This window comes from Cetorhinus maximus, chromosome 10, assembly GCF_964194155.1.
Source record: "Cetorhinus maximus chromosome 10, sCetMax3.hap1.1, whole genome shotgun sequence".
Taxonomy (NCBI): Eukaryota; Metazoa; Chordata; class Chondrichthyes; order Lamniformes; family Cetorhinidae; genus Cetorhinus; species Cetorhinus maximus.
The window spans coordinates 72,831,843-72,856,851 of record NC_135888.1 but is presented as its reverse complement, the minus strand read 5'-3'; the positions used below and the strand labels follow the sequence as shown (position 1 = coordinate 72,856,851).

At 39.3% G+C, this 25,009-nt stretch overlaps 1 protein-coding gene across 2 annotated transcripts in view; it reads right to left on the bottom strand.

Annotated features, from left to right (window-relative positions):
* The window catches only part of ctnna1 (catenin (cadherin-associated protein), alpha 1), a 184,214-nt gene that overhangs the window by 109,752 nt on the left and 49,453 nt on the right, over nucleotides 1-25,009 (bottom strand). For both annotated transcript variants that reach the window (XM_078550616.1, XM_078550615.1), the window contains exons 5-7: nucleotides 24,080-24,199; nucleotides 23,034-23,303; nucleotides 12,012-12,215 (exon numbers count right to left, since the gene is read on the bottom strand). In XM_078550616.1, the coding sequence (XP_078406742.1) occupies nucleotides 12,012-12,215; nucleotides 23,034-23,303; nucleotides 24,080-24,199 (594 nt within the window). The remainder of the gene's footprint in view (nucleotides 1-12,011; nucleotides 12,216-23,033; nucleotides 23,304-24,079; nucleotides 24,200-25,009) is intronic.

The following is a 25,009-nucleotide window of genomic DNA, read 5'->3' as shown; positions in this document are numbered from 1 at the left end:
TTTCAAATGGTTCCTACAGATTGGAAGGTAGCAAACGTAACCCTGCTATTCAAGAAATAAGGGGGATGGGAAAACATGGACCAATAAGCTAGTTAGTCTGACATCAATAGTAGGGAAAATGCTAGAAGCTATTATTAGGAACTTGGTAATCATAATACAATTGGACAGAGTCAGTATAGGTTTATGAAATGGAAACAAGTTTGATAACTCTCTTAAAAGCCTTGTGAGGTTGCAACTAGCATGGTAGATAAGGGAGAACCAGTGCATGTGATGTATTTGGATTTTCAAAAAACATTTGATAAGGTATCAAACAAAAAAATTACACAAATTTAGAGCTCATGGATTGGGGTAATAGATTAACATGGACTGAGGATTGATTAATAGGCAGAGAACAGAGTAGGAATAAAATAGGTCATAGAGGTGTCAGCTGTGGCTCAGTCCATAGCACCCTCGCCTTTGAATCAGAAGGTTGTGGGTTCATGTCCCACTCCCGGAAACCAAGAACTGTGATTGTACTCAAAAGAGTTGCAATCTGTGACTGTTGATAAAATAGGTCATTTATGGGTCAGCAGACCATAACTAATTGGAGTGTTGCAACTAATTGGAGTGTTGCAAGAATCAGTGCTTGGGCCTCAGCTGTTTACATTCTAATCAATGACTTAGATGAAGGGACCAGTGCAATGTATCGGAGTTTGCTGACAATACAAAGCTAGGTGGGAATGTAAGCTATGAGGATGTAAACAGGCTGCAAAGATATACAGACAGATTAAGTCAGTGGGTAAGAACATGGCAGATATACTACAATGTGGAAAAAATGTGAAATTATCCATTTTGGTTGGAAAAACTGAAAAGCAGTTTTAAAATGGTGAGATTGGAAAATGTTGGCAGAGGGACCCGAGTATACATAAATCACAAAGTTAACATGCAGGTACAGCAAGCAATTATGAAAACAAATGGCATGTTAGCCTTTATTACAAACATGTTGGAATATTAAGAGTAAAGAATTCATATCGAAATCATACAAGGTCTTAGTATATCAGGTGTGGTCTCACCATGTGAACAGTTTTGGAATCCTTACCCACAAAAGGAATACTTACTTAAGGGAAGATTGGAACAAATGTCACTAAACTTGATTCCTGGTATGAAAGGATTGCCATGTGATGGAATCTGTCCTTTCAAAGCTCAATTTTTTTTTTTTTGAGATGGACCATAACTGAAAAGGGAAACCAAGAAAGGAAACAGAGAAAGAAAACTGACTCTCCAAGTTTCTAAGGAAAAGAAAACTGAAATTGAGATTGAAAACCAAAACTTCTGGGGAGATTGAACCTGGCTGAAATCATATAAAAGACACAGAGCCCTCAGAGTTCAGTAGAAGTTGATGAGTCCAGTGGTGCAGTACAGGCAGGTTGAAGGCAATAGAGGCTAGATCCAGAAGCTTAGAATGCACAAATGCACAGTTGCTGCAGCAATTTGTTACTTGAAGGTAACACTGGTAGATTTACGCTATCAAGACCAAGTTGAGGTGGTTCTGCAGGCCTGTGCCATTTTTGGTGAAGGCTGTAACTGTGGAACTTGAGCTGGTTGTTTGCTGTTGGCTGGGGATCAGGCTACATACTGGAAGGGGAGCTGAAATTCTTTGTAAGGAAGACAGGAGTTTTGAAGGATTTTTGTGAGTAAGTTTGTTGACCTATATGCTTAATAGAGTGCTGAGCCAATTCTTAAGATCCTAGTTTTATCTGCCATTTAATGTTTAATTTATAACTGACCACAATTTGCCTGTTAATTCATGTTTAACTAAGGTTGATTTTGGGTTTGAGAGTATAGGCAATTAACTAAGACAGTACTTAGTGTTTTCTTTGTTTGACTCTTGTACAGTTAAAATTCTGTTTTAATCCATGGAATCTTGTGGCTTCATTATTCTAGTAAATAACTTGGATTTCAGATTTCTTCCATTGTATTTTTAAGCTGCTCGTTGCTACTGAGATTGTAAACGCCCATGATGAGGGTAAATGGACTAGGCCTGTATTCTCTAGTGTTTAGGGGAATGAGGAGTGAAATGATTGAAATATATTGAAATTCTTAAGGGGCTTGACAGATCAGGTGCTGGGAGGATGTTTCCCCTGGCTGGTGAGTCTAGAACTAGGAGTCGCAGTGACATTGGTGTTGACCATTTAAGACTAGAGATGAGGACAAACATCTTCATTCAGTAGGTTACAAATCTTAAGAATTCTCTAACCCAGAACGTTGTGGATACTCAGGTCATTGAGTATATTCAAGACAGGATCAATAGATTTCTGGACACTTAGGGAACCAAGGAATATGGAGGTAGTGCAGGAAGATGGAGTTTAGGGAGAAGATCAGCCATGGTCATGGTCTATTCCTGCTCCTATTTCTTATGTTCTTATGTAACCCTTTCACTGCTAAGGTATGGAAATACCTCAAGCCTTGGCAGGAAAACCATGGATAGCCAGAGTTTGTACCACGCACCTACGTCACACCTGGAAGTGTGCAAAAGATACTCATGTAAGAAGTTCAAAAATTGTGATTTAAGCCTTTATGAACGGATTCTAATTTTTAAAAAAATTCAGAGATTATCTTTTGTATTAACATGTAAATAAATTAAACTATTAAAATTAGTTTTAGCTTATCTTTGTTATTCAAGAATATACCATAATTAAGCATCACTTGTCAAACTAGACCACGCTAGGCCACATAAGCAGTGTAAAATGTGAAGGTTTCTGAACCATAGGATCATTTGTGGAAATTGACTTTTTGCCTTGAACATAAAATAAGTCATCTCAATTCAAGTTCACATTGGGTATACGGAGAATCACATTTTATATCAATCAAGTCTGTTGGACCGCCTGGGCACTTAATATTTATTTTTATTACCACAAATATAAGGAAAGCGCAACGATGGCTACAAATGATTAGATCAGAGGAAGCAAGTGTACAAACCTATCTGCATTAACCTTACAACTGTAGAGGAACACACCACTAGATACTACATCAAGGTGAGCAATGGGGAAAACACCCTAAAATAGCTGAAAAATAGCATCCAGGTAGTTAAAGTACAAGTCCTAGTCATTCCCAATTTCTACACTTTTCAATGTTGTTTGAGCCAGAAATGTCAAGGCAAGATTTAAAGCTAAAGAACAAAGGTTTATATTTATATTTTAAGCAAAAAGTTTGTGAAAGTGGTCATCAGTGTGAATTCAGGATTTCAAATTCACCTCCCAATTATTTGAAGTCAAAAACAATTTAACTAGGATTCATTCCGGTCATTGCTGTTATTAAGCGTTACCCGAAAGCAATACATCACATAATCGTGTATTGTTTAAAGTTCCTGAAATTAAATACTATAATGTAGTGTGCATTTTATGTTTACATGGAAATAGATGGTCCCAGTAATCAAAATAATATAAGGTATTGTCCATCGCAGTCAACACAAATTGCTATCCTCTACAGAACTTCATGGGTACAAAACAGATCGAGTGTCTGCTGTCCTTTGGAATGTCCAGTCACAGACTGATCAAACAAAGCACAGTGCTGTTTTCTGGTTCACAATTTACTCCCAAGTAACATCTGGAGTTGCAAACCGATAATAAATCAGTCCTGCAAACTGTGCTCCCTTTACAGTGACAATAACATCAAATCATATCATCTTAAAAAAGGGTTGCTTTTCTTACAGTTCAGACAAAAGACCACATTACCACGAGACCACCATGCAATGAAGTCATCGTTGAATACATTCATATGATCAGGAACTCTTCACTGGCTGGAATCTTACCTAGCACGAAGAAACATACTGGTGGTTTCCAGAAGCCACTAGCTCAGACCCAGGACATCTCTGCAGGAGATCTTGAGAGTAGTGTCCCTAGGCCCATTTTCAGCTACTTCAACAATGACCCCCACCCCCCAAAGTATTCACAGTTCTGACTGCACAGTATTCAGTACCATCTGCAACTCCTCAGATAATGAAGTAGTCCATGCCCATATGCAGCAACTGGTCAACATTCAGGATTGGGTTGATAAGTGGCATATAACATACACATCACACAAGCACCAGGGAATGCCTCTACGGTAAAGAATTCCACAGATTGACTACCTTCAGAAGAAATTCCTCCTCATCTCTGTTTTAAATGGGCACCCCCTTACTCTTGAGATTATGCCCTCTGGTCCTAGACTCTCCAACAAGGGGAAACAGCCTCTCAGCATCTACCCTGTTAAGGCCCCGAAGAATCTTATATATGTTTCAATAAGGTCACCTCTCATTCTTCTAAACTCCAATGAGTACAGGCCCAACCTACTCAACCTCTCCTCCATAAGAAAATCCCTCCATACCAGGGATCAACCTAGTCAACCTTCTCTGGACTACCTCCAATGCCAGTATATCTTTCCTTAGATAACGGGACCAAAATTGTTCACAGTATTCTAGGTATGGTCTAATTAGTGCCTTGTATAGTTTTAGCAAGACTTCCCTATTTTTATACTCCATTCCCTTTGAAATAAAGGCCAACATTCAATTTGCCTTCCCTATTACCTGAACTTGGATGTTAGCTTTTTGGGATTCATGCACAAGGACTCCCAGAACCCTGTGCTGCAGCCTTTCTCCATTTGAATAACATTCAGCTCAGTGAGAAAGTGAGAGAGAAGTGAGAGAAACACAAATGTAAGTAGCAGAGTTTATATGCAGGAAAAGATGTAAAGAAAACAGGAGTATGATAAACAGGAGAGGAAGAATGGGGAACAGATTTGGAAATTGAAATCAAAGTACTTACCAATAACTCATGCTCTGAGGCATGAGGGAAGAAAGGAAGGATATCTGATGAAAAATTCAGGATGAGGTAGACAATGATGATTTTAAAGTTGAGATGGTGGCATAGTGATAATGTCACCAGACTAGTAATCCAGAGGCTCAAACTAATGCTCTAAGGACATGGGGTGAAATCCCACCATGGCAACTGCTGGTATTTAAATTCAATTCATAAGTCTGGAATTATAAAGCTAGTCTCATGAAACTATCGACGATTGCTGTAAAAAAAAACCATCTGGTTCACTGATGTCCTTGCGGGAATGAAATCTGCCATCCTTATCTGGTCTGGTCTTTATGCGACTCCAGAACCACAATGTGCTCTGTCCTCTGGCCTAGAGGCTGAGCAAGCCACTCAGTTCAAGGGCAATTAGAGATGGGCAACAAATGCTGAATTTGGCAGCAACACCCACATTCCATGAAAGAAAGAAAAAAGATCAAGAGGTATGAAACAGAGAGGTTTCCTCAATTGTTTCATGGGATGTGGGCATGAGGGTTAGGCCAGCATTTATTGCCCATCCCTAATTGCCCTTGGGAAGGTGGTGGTGAGCTGTCTTCTTGAACCGCTACAGTCCTTGTGGTGTAGGTACACGCACAGCGCTGTTAGGAAGGGAGTTCCAGGATGTTGACCCAGTGACAGTGAAGCAACAGCAATATAGTCCCAAGTCAGGATGGTGAGTGGCTTGGAGGGGGATGTGCTAGTGGTGCTTTTCCCATGCACCTGCTGCCCTTGTCCTTCCCGATGGTAGAGGTCATGGGTTCGGAAGATGCTGTCAAAGGAGACTTGGCGAGTTGCTGCAGTGCATCTTGTAGAAGGTACACACTGCTGCCATTGTGCGTCAGTGCTGGAGGGAGTGGATGTTGAAGTTAGTGGATGGGGTACCAATCAAGTGGGCTGCTTTGTCCTGGATGGTACAGAAACAGAAAATGCTGGAAAAACTCAAAGTCTAGCAGATCTGTGGCGAGAAACAGAGTTAACGTTTCGAGTCCGTATGAAGAAGGGTCATACAGACTCAAAACTTTTAACTGTTTCTCTCTTTACCAGATGCTGCCAGACCTTGAGTTTTTCCAGCATTTTCGGTTTTTGTTTCAGATTTCCAGCATCCGGAGTATTTTGATTTTGTCCTAGATGGTGTTGAGCTTCAAGTGTTAATGAAGCTACACTCATCCAGGCAAGCGAAAAGTATTCCGTCACACTCCTTACTCATGCCTTATTAGTGGTGGACAGGCTTTGGGGAGTCAGAAGGGGAGTTATTCTCCAAGGAGTTCCCAGCCTCTGACCTGCTCTTGTAGCCACAGTGTTTGTATGGCTGGTCCAGTTCAGTTTCTGGTCAATGATAACCCCCAAAATATTGATAGTGGGGATTTCAGCGATGGTAATGCCATTGAATGTCAAGGGGAGATGGTTAGATTCTCTCTTGTTGGAGATGGTCATTGCCTGGCACGTGTGTGGCGTGAATGTTACTTATGTGGTGCAAATGTTAGGTTTTATCTAAAAGAACACGAGAGAGAACAGTGGCTGGGGAGATCTGAAGTTTGACTTCATGTTGAGGATCATATGGCCACTGCGGCAGATTAAGCAGGGGAGGTGATGGAAAGTTGCAAAACATGAGCAAGTTCTGTTAAAGAGAAAGGTACTTCCACCAGTGAGCCAAGTTTTAGTCAAAGCTATAATGCATAAACTGCAGGGAGATGTGAACAGGGACAGTAGCCTTGGAAGATAGCAGCAACAGGATTATTCAAAGGCAACTTAAGCGTGGGACAGTGGCAAGAGGGCAGGAGGAGTGAAAGTGTTGATGGATCAGGTTGACAGCAAAGAAAGAGGTATAAAGCAACAGCCATTATGGCTGGGCAATAGGAGAAAAAGAGAAAGAGGAGGAATGGAGAAAAAACAATGGGAGTGACTGAAGTAATGGTCTTAGGTCTGAGGCAGTAAACATCTTAAAATCTACTTGCCTGGACGAGTACAGCTCCAACAACACAAGAAGTTTGACACCATCCACGACAAAGCAGCCTGCTTGATCGGCACCCCTTCCACAAACGTTCACTCCCTCCATCACCGACAAACAGTGGCAGCAGTGTGTACCATCTACAAGATGCACTCAGGAACTCACCACGGTTCCTTAGACAGCACCTTCCAAACCCACAACCACTACCATCTAGAAGGACAAGGGCAGCAGATACATGGGAACACCAACACCTGGAAGTTCCCCTCCAAGCCACTCACCACCCTTGACTTGGAAATATATCACTGTTCCTTCACTGTTGCTGGGTCAAAATCCTGGAACTCCCTCCCTAACAGCACTGTGGGTGTACCTACACCACAAGGATTGCAGCGGTTCAAGGCAGCAGCTCACCACCACCTTCAAGGGTAATTAGGGATGGGCAAATAAATGCTGGCCTAGCCAGCAACACCCACATCCTGTAAATAAATTTTTTTTAAATTTATAATGAAAGGTGGAAGCAGTCAATCATGTGCTGTGTGTTCAGCTCCATAATCCCTATTGCCAGGATGTCAAAATAAAGATGAGATTTCCAAATATACAATAGAGTAAGCTAGATACACAATATCTGTAAAAGCAATAGTTCACATTCGAAACGTGAAAACAACTCGACAGGATAGGCAGATTTCCTATCTAATTAGTTATTGGCAAGTTGTATTGTAAAGTGAACAGAAGATAACATGACCACGCAAAATAAACAGCATTCTTTAAAAAACCATTCAGTATAACGCAAGACCATTTGGCCCGTCAAGTCCATGCCAGCTCTCTGCAAGAACAACTCAGCTAGTCCTTCTCCCCCATCTTATTACAGCATTTCAAGTTTCTCTTCAGGTACATAGACAATTGTCTTTTGAAGGCCACAATTGAAACTGCCTCCTCCACCACTTTCAAGACAGTGCATTCCTGATCATAACCACTCTCGCTATGTAAAACAATGTTTTTTCTCATGTTGTTGTTGGTTCTTTTACATCAGTGTCTTCTGGTTCTCAACTTTTCAATGGGAACAGCTTCTCGATCTATTCTGTCTAGATCCTTATGATTTTGAACACCACTATCAAATCTCCTCAACTTTCTCTTTTCTAAGGAGATCAATCCCAGCTTCTCCAATATATCCTCATAACTGAAGTCCCTGATCCCTGGGAACCATTCTCTAAAGCCTTCACATCCTTTATGGAAAGACAGTGGTATAGTGGTAATGTCACTGGACCAGTAATCCGGAGGCCCAGGCTAATGCTCTGAAGACATGGGTTCAAATCCTACCACAGCAGCTGGTGGAATTTAAATTTAATTAATAAATCTGGAATTATAAAGATAGTCTCAGTAACAGTAACTATCATTAATTGTCAGTCATGTCCTTTAAAAGGAAATCTGCTGTCCTTATCTGACTCCAGACCCATAGCAATGTGGTTGGCTCATAACTGCCCTCTGATATGGCCTACCACGCCACAGTTCAAGGGCAATTAGGGATGGGCAACAAATGCTGCCCTTGCCAGCAACAATCACATCCCACAAAAAGTAAAAAAAAAATCCTTTCCAAAGTGAGGTACCCAGAACTGGATATAATACCCCAGTTAAGGTTGAGTGGTTTGTAAAGATTCATCATAAACTTAATTGCTTTTGTACTCCATACCTCTATTTATAAAGCCCAGGATCCCATTCTAACCTTTCTAACCACTTTCTCAACCTGTCCTGCTACCTTCAATGATTTGTGCACATATAACCCCAGGTCTCTTAGTTTCTGCGCCTCCTTTAGAATTGTACCTTCTATTTTATATTTTCTCTCCTCGTTCTTCCTACCAAAATGCATTACTTCATTCCTCTCTGCATTAAATTTCATCTGCCAGAAGTCCACCCATTCCAGCAGCTTGTCTAGGTTCTCGAAGTTTATCACTATCCTCCGCACATTTCACAATACTTGCAAGTTTTGTCTTACCTGCAAATTTGAGATCGTACCTCAAACACCCCAGGCCAGGTCACTAATATAGATTGAGAAAAGCAGTGGTGCTAGTAACAACCCATCAGGTACCTCACTATTTACGTTCCTTTAGTCTGAAAATTCACAACTACTGCATTCTGTTACTCGGTCAACTTCACATCCATACTTCCACTGGTCCTTTTACTCCATGGGCTTAAACTTTGCTGACAAGCCTGTTATGTAGCACTTTATTAATTCCCTTTTGCTAGTCCATGTTCACCACATCAACTGCATTACCCTCATCCATCTTGTTATCCCATCAAAAATCTCAATCACATTAAACACAATTTACCTTTAACAAATCCATGCTGGCTTTCCTTAATTCACATTTACCCAAGTCACTGTTTATTTTAGGGGGGGGATAATGGCGTAGTGGTGTTGTCGCTGGACTAGCAATCTAGAGATCCAGGGTAGTGCTCTGGGTACCAGGGTTTGAATCCTGCCATGGCAGATGGTGGAATTTGAATCCAATAAAAAAATCTGGAATTCAAATTCCAATGATGACCATTAAACCATTGTATATTGTTGTAAAAACCCATCTGGTTCACTAATGTGCTTTAGGGAAGGAAATCTGCTGTCCTTATCTGGTCCAGCCTACATGAGACTCCAGACCCACAACAATGTGGCTGACTCTTAAATGCCCTCTGAACAAGGGCAATTAGGGATGGGCAATAAATGCTGGCCTAGCCAGTGATGCCTGCATCCCATGAATTTAAGTTAAATAAAGACATTTTGGCACACATCACCTCTTTAATTACCAAACTTATCCCTTCAGCCTTTTTTTTTTAAATAAAGTGTAATATTTGGAATTCTCCAGTCCTCTGACACCACCCCTGTATCTGAGGAGGATTGGAAGATTATAGCCAGTGACTCCGCAATTTCCACTTTTACTTCCCTCAGTAGCCTTGGATGCATTTCATCCAGTCCTAATCAACTTTAAGTACAGCCAGCCTTTCTAATACCCACGCTATCAATATTTAGCCTATCCAATGTCTTAACTACCTCCATACCTCCACTTTCACTGACTTGAGCAGCATCTTCTTCCTCGATAAAAACACATCAAGTACTCCTTACCCACGCCCTCTACCTCCATGTGTTGATCCCCTATTTTGTCCCTAATATGCCCACACCTCTCACTAGCTACATTTTTACTGTTTATGCGCCCATTGAATACTTTTGGATTCTTTTTATGTTAGTTGCCAATCTCATCTCATACTCTCACTTTACTTCTGATTTCCTTTTTCACTACCCCCTCCCCCCCTCCCCAACACCTCAATGAAATTTCTATATTCAACTTGGTTCTCACTTGTATTATCACCCTGACATCTGTCTTGTGCATCATTTTCCTGCTTCATCTTACACTCTCTCGCTTTGGTAGTCCTACCTTTTCCACTTGTGGGGATGTTTCTCAACTGAACCCAAACAATCTCCTCTTTTAAAAGGTAGCTTATTGTTCCATCACAGTTTTACCAACCAATCTGTGATTCCAATTTACCTAGGACAGATCCACTCTCACCCCGCTAAAATTGGTCTTCCGCCAATCAGGTATTTTTACTTTGGATTGCTCCCTTTTCCATAGTTAACATAAACCTTTTGATTCAATGAATCAATATTGCCTAAATGTTCTTCTATTGACATGATTCACTTGACCCACCTCATTCTCCAGAACCAGATCCAGCAATGCTTCCCTTCCCTGTTGACCCAGAAGTATGATGATCATTCTCCTGAACACCTCAAACTCTTCACCCTCTCTGCCTTTTATACTATTATTGGCCCAGTCTACTTTAGGATTAAAAACAAAATGCATATATCAGTTGCTATTTTATACCACATTCATCATGAAAGCTCCACAGCACTTCAAGAGATGAAGTGACTGTTATGATAGCTCTAGGGGCAGAATGTATCTACAAATTAACTGCACACTCTTGCTACTGTTACAAAATGAGGTTATAAGATTATGATGTTTTGGAATGGTGTCTTTAATTTAAAGGTAAAATGGAGGGGCATGTGACATGTTCTGAAGTCTACTCAACAACAAGCCCAGTGCATCTGAAAGACAGAGGGAGGCCAAGATTGTGTTATTGGGGCAATGGTGTAAGATGTTCATGGTTGCAGACAGTGTCAGCAGTATCCGAGTTCACAATAGGTAGACTCAGTCTCCCAAAGTCCCAGAAGATTGTTGAAAGTATTGGGTTGTAAACAGTTGTGCTATAAACTGTCCATTTACTTCTAAAGATGAAAAAGTGCTGTGGTTAAGAATAGCTAATCACCATTTCTACCTGGATGCAAGGCTCATTTCTTTCATGTTGCCATGGGGAAGAATGCAGAGGAAGCCATTTTTGAGCTGAGATTACAGGCTTCCCTACAAATTAATGAAGATCACTGACAAACAGCAGTTTCATGACCAGCAGAGATAACCACCACAGCAAGGTGAACTACCACAGCAAGATGTGGAACAGAAACGGTCTCGAGTCAAAGAGATACATCCCACAGCCATCTAAGGATTCCGGGAGATTCGTCCTGGCGTGGCCAGAGGAGAAGAATCATCAGGACAGGCTTTACTGCTGGTTAGTGGTTGTAGGAAACTCTGAAAACTAAGGGAAGCGCCTGGTGGTGGCCACTCAAAGTTACTACTTGTTGAAATGGGGAAACGTGAACCCATTGGAAGACAGTAGCAACTGTGAACCGTTTGCTATAAGGGCTAATTCCATGGAGAGCATGATGTGTGATAAACATAAAAAGTAGGGGGCGGGGGGGGAAGAAAGGTACCGTATTTGTAGTTTAAAGTATAGTTGCCCTCAAAGATAGTGTTTAGTTGACAGTGTTTTTAGTCATTTGTTAACAGTAAAAAATTTTAAAATATGAAATCTTGACATGTCACTCTTTCAACTATTAACTGTAAATTCAAATTTAAAAAAAAAATAGCTATCGGTCTCCATAGGTTTCACAACACTATCTCTACTTTTAACATGCTCATCATTTAATTATACAAGCAAATAATTTTGCCCAAAAGGAGGGAAATACCTCTATTTCACAATTTGCTATGTTTGGGTTATTAGAACAAATAAAGCTCCATCGATTTTGAAAAAGATTCTGCATTGTGAAATAATCCGATCGCCAGTCAAATCATTCAGCTTTTTATTTTAGAAAAAGTTATGGCCTGGTATAAACAATGGATCCAAAAACATTTAAATTTTAAAATGAACTTCATCTGACTCACATTGCCCATATATTCAGAAAGCAGGTCCTGCAAAGCCTGTCTCACTGCATTACACTCAGCCACGATTCGTTCACGTCGATCATCACGTGTACAAGACGAGTCTGCCATTAGTGCCGCCCCACTAATGATGCTCTCAAGTCGTTCTTCCAGAGATGGTCTGAAACGTTCCTCACTGAAGCTCAGGGGGTCCACAATTATTTGTTTCTATTGAAACAAAAAATATGTTTAATAAAGCACTCTACCCTTATACTTTAAGTACCAATTTATGTATTCTGCAATCAAGTGATCATGAAATTATTTTTTCATGAACACACATATGGATACAAGTTGGACAAGAAAATGTGCTGCATTTACAAATTATTTAAAAAGCTCACATTTTCCAGCTTGCATCTGAAGTGACAGAAGAACGGTCATCCTTTCCACACTGCCTAAAGTTCATAAAACATTATCTCCCACTGCCCCAGTATAAGAATTCATCCTTGGCTGGTGCTGCTTCAGGCCATTAATTCATTTCAAGATTTTCCCTAAAATCTATGTACATGTATATATTTGAAGTACTTTTGCAGCCTCGACATTGAGAAGGACATTCATCCATAGCAGTTCAACTTTGAAAATTCATACAATAAGAGGCATGCATTTTATTGTAACGTGACATTTAATTAACTAGCCCAAACTCAATTAGCAAGATTCTTACCTTGAGGCTTAAGCTTAAAATGATTTATCATAAATGAACACATGCTTGAAAACAAATTTGATTTCAACAGAAAATCATCTTGGTAACAAAACATTTCTGCAAATATGAGTGTATAAACTTATATTATGATCCAGCTCTGAAGAGCTAAAAAAAAATTTCCATATCGTCCAAAGGAACAGTTCTTCCCTGACGCCCCTTCATTTAACACTTCCAGCTAAGATGAGAAAGACAGTTTGTTCACAAGCTTCACTGTCCATCAGGTAGCAGATGGAATTTTCTTATTGTTCCCTTTCCTTAACTACTGCTCATCTCCCTGCATTTGAAGAAAACTAATACTACTTAATTGTACCAAATTAGTTCAATTAAAAGCAAGGCCAGCAACTCAAATTTCAAAGGTCAGCACTTTCCCACTTCATCTACCTACCTTCCTTTGTTTCTATAAAAAAAATTAAAACACTTCAACAGCAATTGTTCCTTGTGTATTTGATATGCAATGTGTAGAATTCAGAGCTATAAATCAAGTATAAATGTCCTCCATTTTTCAATAACTCAGGCTGAAATGAAAACTGCACTATCAGCTGTTAAATTTGTACACCTTCATTGTACAGGTAAAAAAAACAAGTGTCATTAATTCAGCATGACTGTTGGATTCAGAATTTAATAAATTAAAGCTTAATGAAAGGAGGTACAACATTTACTGGGGGAAAGAAACGTGAAGTGTACTATTAAGCAGTAACAGAATGAGAAAAAAGTCGAGAAAGTATGCCATTTTCACCAAAACTGTTTCATATTTGTGGTACGATAGATGCATTCATATTGTATAAAGCATTTGCACTTTGTTAGATGAAATTAACCCCAATTCTGAATCCAATCAACTACAGGGCTTTGTGTATTTGAAAGTAGGCATCACTTAAGGCCTCTGTTATTTCAATAGCAATGAAACAATCGGCACCATCTTTACTACTGCTCCTGAAGAAAGCTATAAAAATAGTTTTGGTGTATTCACCAAAATTCACAAGTCTCCTTAGACAACACCAAGCCTGCGACCACTACCACCTAGGACAAGAGCAGCAGATAGATGGGAACACCACCTGGAAGTTCCTCTCCAAGTCATTCACCATCCTGACTTGGAAATATATCGCCTTTCCTTCACTGTCGCCGGGTCAAAATCCTGGAACTCCCTTCCTAACAGCACTGTGGATGTACCTACACCACATGGAATGCAGCCGTTCAAGAAGGCAGCTCACCACCACCTTCTCAAGGGCAACTAGGGATGGGCAATAAATGTTGGCCTAGCCGGTGAAGCCCACATTCCGCAAATGAATTTTAAAAAATTTAAATAAAGAAATACTGCCTCTAGTTGTAGCAAAAGCAAAACAGACATTTTATAGGACTCGTCCATCAAGAAAACAAAACAAAGAAATTCACTGGCTCTTCCAGATTCCCCTTGTCGGTTTAAATCAGTTGCTAACTGTTAAATGCTTATGAGTTCAGGGTTCTCACCAAACCAAGTGCCTCCAAAATTATAAACTGTTATAAATTATATCGACAGCTTTACTACAGCACTATTTTATTCAGGGGAATACAACTCCTCCGCCTCCTCCCCACCAAAATACATTAACTGTACATCTGCACCATACCCTCAGCACTGCATCTTACAACAAACAACCATCAAACCCCCCACACCAACTTTTTAACCATGGCACTTCTACCTAACTAAAAATGTCTCCTTAAATTATACATCATGAACTCTTCCTCAATTACCTTCCTCTGCCCTACTGCCTCAAGAGCTTAGAATATTTTGCTCTTGCATGGTCTCAATTATAATTATCCCAGATTGGCTAAAGTATCTCCAACAATGGCTTCTTTTCACACCTCTCTATGCTCAGCTCTAGTGTACTACAAAGCTCCACCTTTCATTATCCTCCTTTTCCTTATTTACCCGTTTCCCCCTGAAAGGTCACAATACAAAGAAAAAATAGGAACAGTGTCCATCTGTAGACCGATAACATTCTGCTCCACCTCTCTGCCACTCAAATTCTCTGCACAGTCAAGGCCATCAGTTTAACACCAAGTTGTGGACATGCAAAATAATCTTCAAAGCAAATAATAGAAAAACTGAAAAAATCATATTTAGCCTCCAGAAAAATAAACATACATCTACACCTAAATCATCAAATGCTTGGTCAAGCTGTAACGGATTGTGCGTAATTTACTCCTACAGCAGAAACCTCAAATCCACTTTCAACTTTGCAACAAGGCCACTATTGCAACACCGATCCATATCACTTCCAGAATAAATTTATTAAACTCAACCTCGAATGCTACCTTCCAAATCATCCTAAACTCCTCCACTCGCATTCTGTTACATGGCAAGTCTCATTTGTCTAGCATGTCAATAGTTGCTTCATGCCACCCAACAGTCATTTCAAAATCTGTTATCCTAAATTCATTCCATTGGTTTATCTGACTTTACGACTAATATAATAGCCAGCCTAAGCTCTTGGTTGTCCAGCTTTGTGTTTTCTCTTCATCAGTGGCAAAGTTCTCAACTGCCTTTACCATAATGTCAAACTCTTTCCTAAAACCCATCACCTCATCCCCTCTTCTGGATATTAAAGAGTATCCTCAAAATTTACCCACTTAACCATATGTTCTGCCATCTTCCATTTACACCCATTTTATTCCCATCTGTGAAGCACTCTGGAGATATGTTTCCTAAGTTAAAGGCACAACAGATTTGTAAGTTTTTGTATGTGTTTACTCCTCCATCTTCTGTTCTCCCTACTCAAGGTCTTAATACATCTTTTGTAATATTGATCACGAAGATGTTATAATTATATTTTGTATGCCAAGAGTTACAAATGCCCTCCTCCTAGCTTATAGTAAAGCATACAGGCCCCATCAAGTTCATCTCAGAACACTCAAGTTTGCAATAACCCCCTGTTCCTGTCTGATCTCCACTTGCTATCAAAATTATCCTTTCAATAGTCACAATGATCAGATTTATGCAACAATGGGCACATTTCCAAAGCCGCAAAGATACTTAAAACTTAAAAGCATTACTGGGAATACAGTATAGTAACAGGTTACTGATAGGGTCATTTCAAGTCTCTAATGTTTTGATTACGCCTCTGTGTATCACTAATGTTTTAGATTTTTGTTTACATTTATCTTTTTTCCAAAGGTTAAGGCAGACATAGTAGAACTGATGCATAACATCAAAAAATCGAAGAGCAAAATCATTGTGTATTATGCGAATGAAATAACATACTGTTGATGTATTGGGCTCCCTGAACAATTCTCATTAAGAAAACAAGTACATCTGAATTGCATTACTTTACTTTCAACATAATGGAAACATACAGAGTTCTGTTTCTTCAATTGCTTGGATTTTTACTCTTCTTCCCAGAATCCCACCGCCACCTCTGATAACATAGCTAGAACTATGGAGATCAGTTATGTCATGTGTGCTCTGCCTGAAGACAGGTCCTTGGCTCATTGCCTGCTGATGTTTCATCCTGAGCCATTTTCTTGGCAGCTTTTTTGTCAGTGGTGGCTTGCCTTCCACCCTCATGGGCAGGGTGTAGAGGCAGATCCCAAATCTGCCTCAGTTGCAATAGGCATAAAACCCTTGCAGTTGGTCATTCTGAACCACATGCTAGCCATCTAGCCAATTGGGCGAACTAGCCCCCTAGTTCTTGTTATGTCACACACATTTCCCAGGGTAAGCATTCTGACAGACAAGTTATTCTTAGGTCTGTCAAAGTCTAGTTCTTGGACTGGTTGAGGTGACAATTTATTTGCTTTTAGGGCTTTTCACCAAGGAACCATTTCAATTCGCCTGCTCTTAATAACCGTGAGATCAAAAAGTCCTCATACAGAAATTTTGGAAAATTGATCATTTATAACAAAATGCAATTTCATTGCAATATAAAATAAGGTAGCAACTGGCCAGAGGGACTCTCAGGACCTGTACTGCACGTTATATCACAATTTTAATTTATAGGGTTTAATACTTAAAATACTAACAAAATATTAAACCAATAATAAAGCAGGGACAAATGACAGCAGTACTAAGCAAACATACTGCACTAGAAAGGAATGTACTTCAATGCCATAAGGAACAGAGAAGCCAATGAGAATGGAAAGGTGTGTGTAAAGATAATAGAAGGGGGGGGTGGAGACTTCAAACATAGAGACCAGGATAGTAAGTAATAGGGAATATGAAATGGTTAGGAAATAAGTCAAACAATTAGGAAGGCAAAGAGGAGCTACAAAATAAATAAGTAATATAAAAAAAAGTAAAATATTCTGAAGCAATTTTACATAAGGAAAATCTGAATAAGGTTGATAAGCGGTATGCATGATAGACTCACAGATAAAGTCAAGGAAATGATAGATATACTAAATAATTAGATTGCCTTGGTATTTACGAGGAAGACCAAAATGATGAACATGATACTGAAAGAGTTGATCAAAAGATAAAACACTTAAGATAAAAATGGGAGAGATGATTGATAAACTTATGGAACCCTGAGAGGATAAAGCTTATGCACCAGATGAATTGTCTTTGTGCATATTAAAAGAAGTTACAGAAGAGGTTACACACAAATCATTAGAAAAGAAAACATCGCCAGGAGTACTGGATTTCCCTTTCACAAAACCATGTTGACTTTGCCTGGTCACATGATTTTCCATGTATCCTGCTATAATCTCTTTAATAATGACAAATGTTAGGCTAACTGGCCTATAGTTTGCTATTTTTATCTCCCTCCTTTCTTGAATAAAGGTGTTACATGCTGGGGCTTTGCAGAACATAAAGAATTTTGGAAGATTATAACCAATGCCTCTACCATCTCTGTAGCAACTTCTTTTAAGACCCTACGATGTAGGCCATCTAGTCCTGGGTGCTCGTCAGCCTTTAGGTCTAATCGTTTTCCCAGTAACTTTCCTGTGGCAATGGTGATCATTACAAGTTTCTCCCTCTTTCACCTCTTGTTTTACCAGAAGTTTGCCAAGTCTTCTACAGTGAAGACAGACACAAAATACCTGTTCAACACCTCTGCCATTTCCTGTTTTCCATTATCAATTCCCCAGGCTCTCTCTAGAGGACCAACACTAGCTTTAGTGACACTTTTCTTATTTAAATACTTGTAGAAACTCTTACTTTCTCTTTTTTATTAAAGTAACTAGCTTTCTCTCATACTCTATCTTTCTCCCTCTTTATTTTTTAAGACACTCTTTGCTGGTTCTTAAAATCTGCCCAATGTTCTGACCTACCACTAACCTTTGCCGAATTGTACAGTATTCTTTTCAATTTGAGACAGTTCTTAACTTCCTTATTTAGCTATGAGATGATGCATCCTTCTCAAGAGTCTCTCTCACTGGAATAAATCTTTGCTGAGAGTTATTAAATATCTCCTTATAAGTCTGCCACTGGATTTCTACCATCCTTTCTTTTAAAATAAACATCACACTTTAGGAAGGATATGAAGACATCATAGAAGATGCAGAAAAGAATTACAGGAATGGTTCCAGGGATGAGACACTTCAGTTACAGAGATAGATTGGAGAAGCTGAGGTAGTTTTTCTCAGAGAGGGTTGTGCAGAGGTTTGATAGAAGTACTCAAAATCCTGAGGGATCTGGGCAGAGTAGGCAGCGAGAAACTGTTCCCATTGGTAGAAGAGTCAAGAATTGGAGGACTCTGAATTAAGGTGATTGGCAAAGGAAGCAATGACGACAAACAAAAATTTTTCTACACAGTGAGTGGTTACAATTTTGAATGCACTGCCTGAGAGTATTCAGGGTAGATTTAAATGTGACTGTCAAAAGGAAATTGGATAACTATCTGAAGAGAAAAGATTTGCTGGCCTACAGGAAGAAGGCAGGGGAATGTGACTTGCTGAGTAGCTCTTAGAAAGCGGGCATGGACATGACAGGCCAAATGACAGGCATCTTTCTTTGATTCCATTTTATCATTCTATGCTTCTACAACTAAGGAGGCAAGTGACAACATAAATCTAAAAAAAATACAAAAGTGCAAAAAAATAGCATAACATTAGTTTTGTCATCCTTTGCTGTTGTTTGCATCTTTACCATTTGCCACGATCTAAGAGCTAGACAAAAAGAGAGCATAAAAAGATACAAGGGATATCAAAATATACACAAAAAGCTCTTACGAATATATTAGGAAAAAGAGGGTGGTCAGGAGCAAAGTGAGCCCCTTAAAAACTGATAATGGTGAAATAATAAAATAAGGAAATGGCAGACTTGTTGAATAACTGCTATGCATCAATACTTACAGGAGAGGAAGAGATCAAAAAGGACAGGCATCCCAAGGAAGCTAAAAATGAATCATGAACAGGACTCACCAAAATTCATGTAAGCAAAATAACAGTAATGAAGAAAACAATGGCATTATAGTGAAAACTGCCTGGAGCAATGGCTTCCATCCCAGGGTTTTAGTGGAAAGAGAGGGTCTGCAATATTCTCGCCTAACTGCAGTCTCTCAAAGTTCTCTTGATTTGGGAACTATTCATTTAGTTTGGAAAATTGTACATGCCAGTCCACTATTTAAGAAAGCTGAGAGAGAAACCAGGTAACTATAGACCAGTTAGCCTAATAACTTAACTGTTGTCGGGAAATTACTAGAGTCTAGAACATAATTCTGCTATTCAAAAAGCAGCCAGAAGGCTGAACTACAATGTAACTTGCATTGGAAAGTTCATAGACTAAGTAATCAGGTTGCATGCAAGCATGTAACAATCATGTATTAACAATAATAGATAAAATAAGCAGGTAACAGGGAAGTATTGGACAGGATATTAAAAGAACGGCAATGTTGAGTAAAAATTATATTAAAACTATAAACCAATACACCATTTCTATATTTCAGGCACTGAAGCACAAATTTCATTGAGTACTTGATTCAGGCCCTGAACCACGTAAGGAATAAGGCTGCATCAGTGCCTTTCAATCCTGCATCTTACAGGACTGAATTTAGTCACACTTGAGTTTCCTTGATTGTTCTGGGCATGGTGGTGGTAACCAGTTTTGAAATTGGGTAAATTGCAGAAAGTATTTTCCGAATTAAGTGCAAATTTTAACCTCCTCTTGTTTGTAGAGTTTTGAGCTTTATGGATTATTGATAGAGTGACTTATAACACCTTGAAAATTTTCAGCTGATCAGAGAGCCAGCATGGATTTGTAAAGGGTTGGTCATGCCCAATGAACCTGATGGAATTTTTTGAGAAGGTGACTAATACAGTGGGCAGGGGTTTATAGATTTATATATTACTCACATGGACTTCTTGAAAGCATCTGATAAAATATCTCATAACAGACTGTTAGCTAAAGTTGAAGTTCATGGAACTGAAAGCAGATTATTGACCTGGTTAGGAAATTGTCTGAATGACAAGAGACAGAGTAGCAATAACAGGCAGTTAGTCCAACTGGGAGGGAGTGACTACTGGTATCCTGCAAGAATCTGTGCTGGGCCACCAATTATTCACTGCATTTATTAACTAATTAGATGATGGGACAGAATGCCACATATCCAAATTTGCCGATGACACAATAGGCAACAACATAAGCAGTCTGGATAGAAGCAAAGAACGGGCAAAACTGTAGCAAATGGATTTCAATGCAGGCAAATGTGAGGTCATCTACGTTGGACCTGAAAAGGATATTTTCTAAATGGTGAAAAGCTAGAAACAATGAAGGCCCAGGTATATAGATTATTAAAATGTCAAAGCAAGTACAGAAAATAATCAGAGACTAATGGAATGCTGACCTTTATATCTAGAGAACTAGAATACAAGGGGTTGAATTCATGCTACAGCTACACAAAAGCCCTGGTCAGACCACACACAAAATACTATGGGCAACTCTGTGCACAATCCCTTAGGATATAATGGCCTTAGAGGGAGTACAGCAGAGATTTACCAGGCTTCAAGGGCTGAATTATGTGTAATCTCTCAAATAGGGTTGTATTCCCTGGAATTGAGGGTTAAGGGATGATTTGATTAAAGCTTTCAAGATATTAAAGGGGAACAGAAAAGGTAAATAATATAATAGGAGGAATAGGCTTTTTAGCCTCTTGAATCTGCTCCGCTATTCAAAAAGATATTTGCTTATCTGATCGCGGCCTGCCCCTAATAACCCTTGGACTCCTTTTGATCAAGGATCTGTCTAACTCAGCCTTGAATATACTCAATAATCCAGCCATCACTGCTTGTTAGGAAAGAGAATTCCAAACACTAACAACCTCAGATAAGGGGCAAATGCAGATGTATGGAATTAACTGCAGATCAATAACTATCTCACTGAATGAGGGAAGGGGCTTGAAGTGCTAAATGCTCTCCTCCTGTGTTACAGCAACTAGAAGACCAAGCTCTTGTGAGTTCAGAGATTTCTAACTGATTATAGTCTAGGGGGACTTCAACAGCACACCCTACGAGGAAGCACAGGATCAATGAGAGCAGCCTCTTGATTTCCACTTCTAACCATGCATGTGTGGACTCCTGAAGTTGCTGTCAGTTTCAGAAGGGGGATAACAGCAAAAGCTTACAGCTTCGCTGTCATTACTACCGCAATATTGGGACCAATCGGTCTCATTTCCAGGCTTCCCCTGACAAGCACGTTGAAAGCATAAACTACAAGGTAAGAACCAAATCTTAACAAGCAGGATATGAAAGTTCAAAAAAATATCTTAACACTAATAAACATAGGGACTCAGTAGGTAGCATCACTATTTGAAACAGAAACATTGGTTTGAATTCCCATTTCAGGACTTGCCCGCCATGGAAAGAGCCTGCTAGTCCTTCTAGCACTTCCCCACTATTTCCCAAAAGGAAAGAAGTGTGAAGATCTGAAACAAACAAAACTAATAAATATAGCATTTTCAAATATGAAAACTACAGTGGGTGGGGATGAAGCATTACATGCCCAGGTTAATAGCTCTGTAGACAAATTTAGAAAAAAGTTAGAAGGCAAAATACTGCAATGCTGGAAATATGAAATATAATCAGAAGATACTAGAAGTACTTAGCAGGCCAGGCTGTATCTGTGCAAAAATGATTAAATATGTTTCTCACTCCACAGATGCTACCTGACCTGCTGGATATTTCCAGCAGTTTCTCTTATTGGCTTTAAAAAGGTAGAAATGATTTATGCCATATACTGCATCCAATTAAAGTACTACCATCCATCCAGTACACTTAAACTCAAGTGGCTAGCCTGAAAGAAAAGGTGGCACAGTCTTCCTGTTTGTTTCTATTGTATCATTTGTCCCAAAGCTTATTTAAGCTTTTTTTTTGGTGCACATCAGTTTGGACTTGGATCCTAGCCTCCATCTTTCTAGCACATACCTGCACATTGTGCTTAATCCCCCAAATGGCACAGTAGAAGCTCAGGCATTGCATGTCAGCAGCTATAAAGGAATTGTTTGATGTAGTGTAGCCCCTGATAGCAGCTGGAAAACAACTCCAAGATGTTCTATTTTGTTTTAAAGAACTTGGATTAGATACATGTTTACAACTTGCACTTAGCCCACAAGTGCTCTGTTTCCGCTTTGTAAAGATAGCTCTCGGTGCATGTAGATGACACACTTGATCACAGACACATTTGCAAACTTGGCAGGTGTTGGACAATAACAGCAAGCTTGCATCTTTTCATCAGTTATGTCAAAAGTTTTAGTACTGGGGCCTCATACATAACATAAACCCCCTACAGTGGGCCATGACTATACTATTAGTCAAAGTTAAAACGCATAAACAAAAAGACAGATATCCAGATATACACAGAAGAGCCTATATTTAAAAAAAGACCCAGAAAAGAAATTAAAGTCTTACCATTCTTCATCCTTTCCTAAACTTTGAAAACTGAATACATTCAGCCTCAGCACTTGAAATTTTTCAAATCTAAATAACTGGTAAAGATTGCTCCCTGATTTGTCCAAGTCTACCAAGCCCAAAACTGAGTCAAAGCTGAGATTCAGCAAGAGGAAAGATGAAAATAACTAGCAGGGCTTTGCAGGTTACATGAAGGTCTCTTGCAAAATTTGGCCTGCAGGCTAAGCATTGGACAATATAGTTCCCAATCACTACACTCCAGCCACTTTGGAACCTCTAGCTGCAGTATTCCCAGTTTTGATTTGAGTTCCATTGTGCTCATTGAACAGCAACACGAATAAAGTAGTAATCAAGTTCATATGATCATGTGCAAGTGATACAAACCTTTCACAGAACTAAATACGATACTGAAATGACTTAATTCCGAAGATTAGTATCTATGTCAAATGGCAAAGTTTATTGGAAATACTCACATCAAAGCGATTCAAAGCAACTGCCAGCTCGCCAGCACTACTTTGCTGACTAAGGGTGACATCCTCTGATGTAGTTGCCTGAGCTGCATTCGAAATGCCGGTAACTGCCTGTGTCAATTGCTTATAGATCAAATCCCTGTTGGCTTTGTAAGCAGCCACATCTGGGTGCTGGAGACAAGCCTGTGAAGCAGTGTAGAGCATAGGGATATTCTTCTGTAGAACTCCTCGTGCTGCAGCCATTTGATCTCTATGATGAATATCCTTCAATTCCTTCAAAAGAAATACCATACCATATTACTGTAAACTTACACCAAGATTCTAAAATGATTATCTGCAAATCTTAGTGATAAATCATACTCTATTGCATTTTTATTCTAGATACCTCCCTTTCATTTTCCACAGGAGCCAAATTCTTACCATTACACTCTTTGATCTAAAGAAAATTGCTTGAACTACAGACCACCCAACAACTAGCATCAATATTGTTTCAGTTGACATATGTCTGGTTTTGACATATCCCAGCCAGTATCCACAACATTAATTCACCAAACTGAAGACTCTTGGTGCAGTCTTTTTTGTCACCTTCCTCCTATTAAACTGAGCATCTAAAGAAAAAGCACTTTAAAACTAACAGCCATTTTTAAAAGAATGCATTTTGTCCAAGTGAATGAGGCATAGATGAATTATGCTAAACATCCTGAAAAAGTCTTAGATGGATTACCAGCAACTGCATTCATACAGAATCTTTAATAAAGAAAAGCACATCAAGGTGCATGTTTTAAATTAACAGTCGAGCCAAGAGACTGCTAAATATATTTTTCCTAAACCACAGAGAAATGTTAAATTATACCATTAAATTATTGCATCTTATAACACAACCTACTATTGTCTCAGCTTAGTATTACCAAACACTCAATGTGCATATGGTTTGGTGATGCCCTCTCTTCTGGGCTACATATATGAAAAAAATTCTTCCCAATTCCATATCTGCGATTATACAAGTGTTTTTCTAAAAAAATGTTTTGATCACAACATCTTGTTCATACCTGCTGTCTTTTGGCTGCCATAAGATTCAGTTTGTCCACTTCAGGTTTCAATGCCTTAAATTGTATTCCAAGCTCTTGTTCATTGTTGGCATTCCTCACTTTTACAAGGGTTTCTTCAACCTAGAAAAGAGTCAACTGATTATGTGTACATTCAACAAGATTAAATACACAAGGCAATGTAGTACAAAAATCTCTAGACCAGCAATTTAGGTAAATGGAGTTGGTAATCATGCTCACTAGTTTACTGTAGTGGTATATGGCAGCTCACTCAGCTATTTATCTGTTCCTGGGTATCCTCCTGTCCATTCAGGCCTCATTCAGCATAACTTGATATCGCTAGCAAACAGCCTCAATCTACTTGCCCAATGTGCAATAAATTAAACAGTCAATATGGATTAAGATCACATCTCCAGCACTAAGGAGAGTCACTGATACTAACAGGGTACCAGACAAGTTGCTATGCTTTTAGTTGAACAATTGGATGAAGGGGGTGGTCTTGTACTAACGTACATGTGGCCAGCCAGTAACTCTAATGGGAAATGCGAATAGCAGAAATATCACTGACAAAAAGGTCCTTGTTCACTGGGAGCCATGGATTTTACAGAAATATGCTGCAATTTTCCTCCAAGTGTCTTAGAAAATTTATTCTCTTCCAGGCACCGTAATACCAAAATTAAGGTCACCAGCAAGATTTATTTGCACTTTTGTTATCGCTTCCTCCCCACCCTTATTACAGGGCACTTTCAGTTCAACAGTGGCAGGAAGTGAGGCATGGGACCAAGTTGTTGCAACTAAAGGCAAACTCTTTCTATCCATGAGGTAGCATCTCTGGTATTTAGTGATTGTTAGAAGTGACCCACTGGAGAAAATTTACATCATGTCTCTTCCTTCTCTTCTCCACTGTTGATCTTTCAATGGGACAGTGTGTAG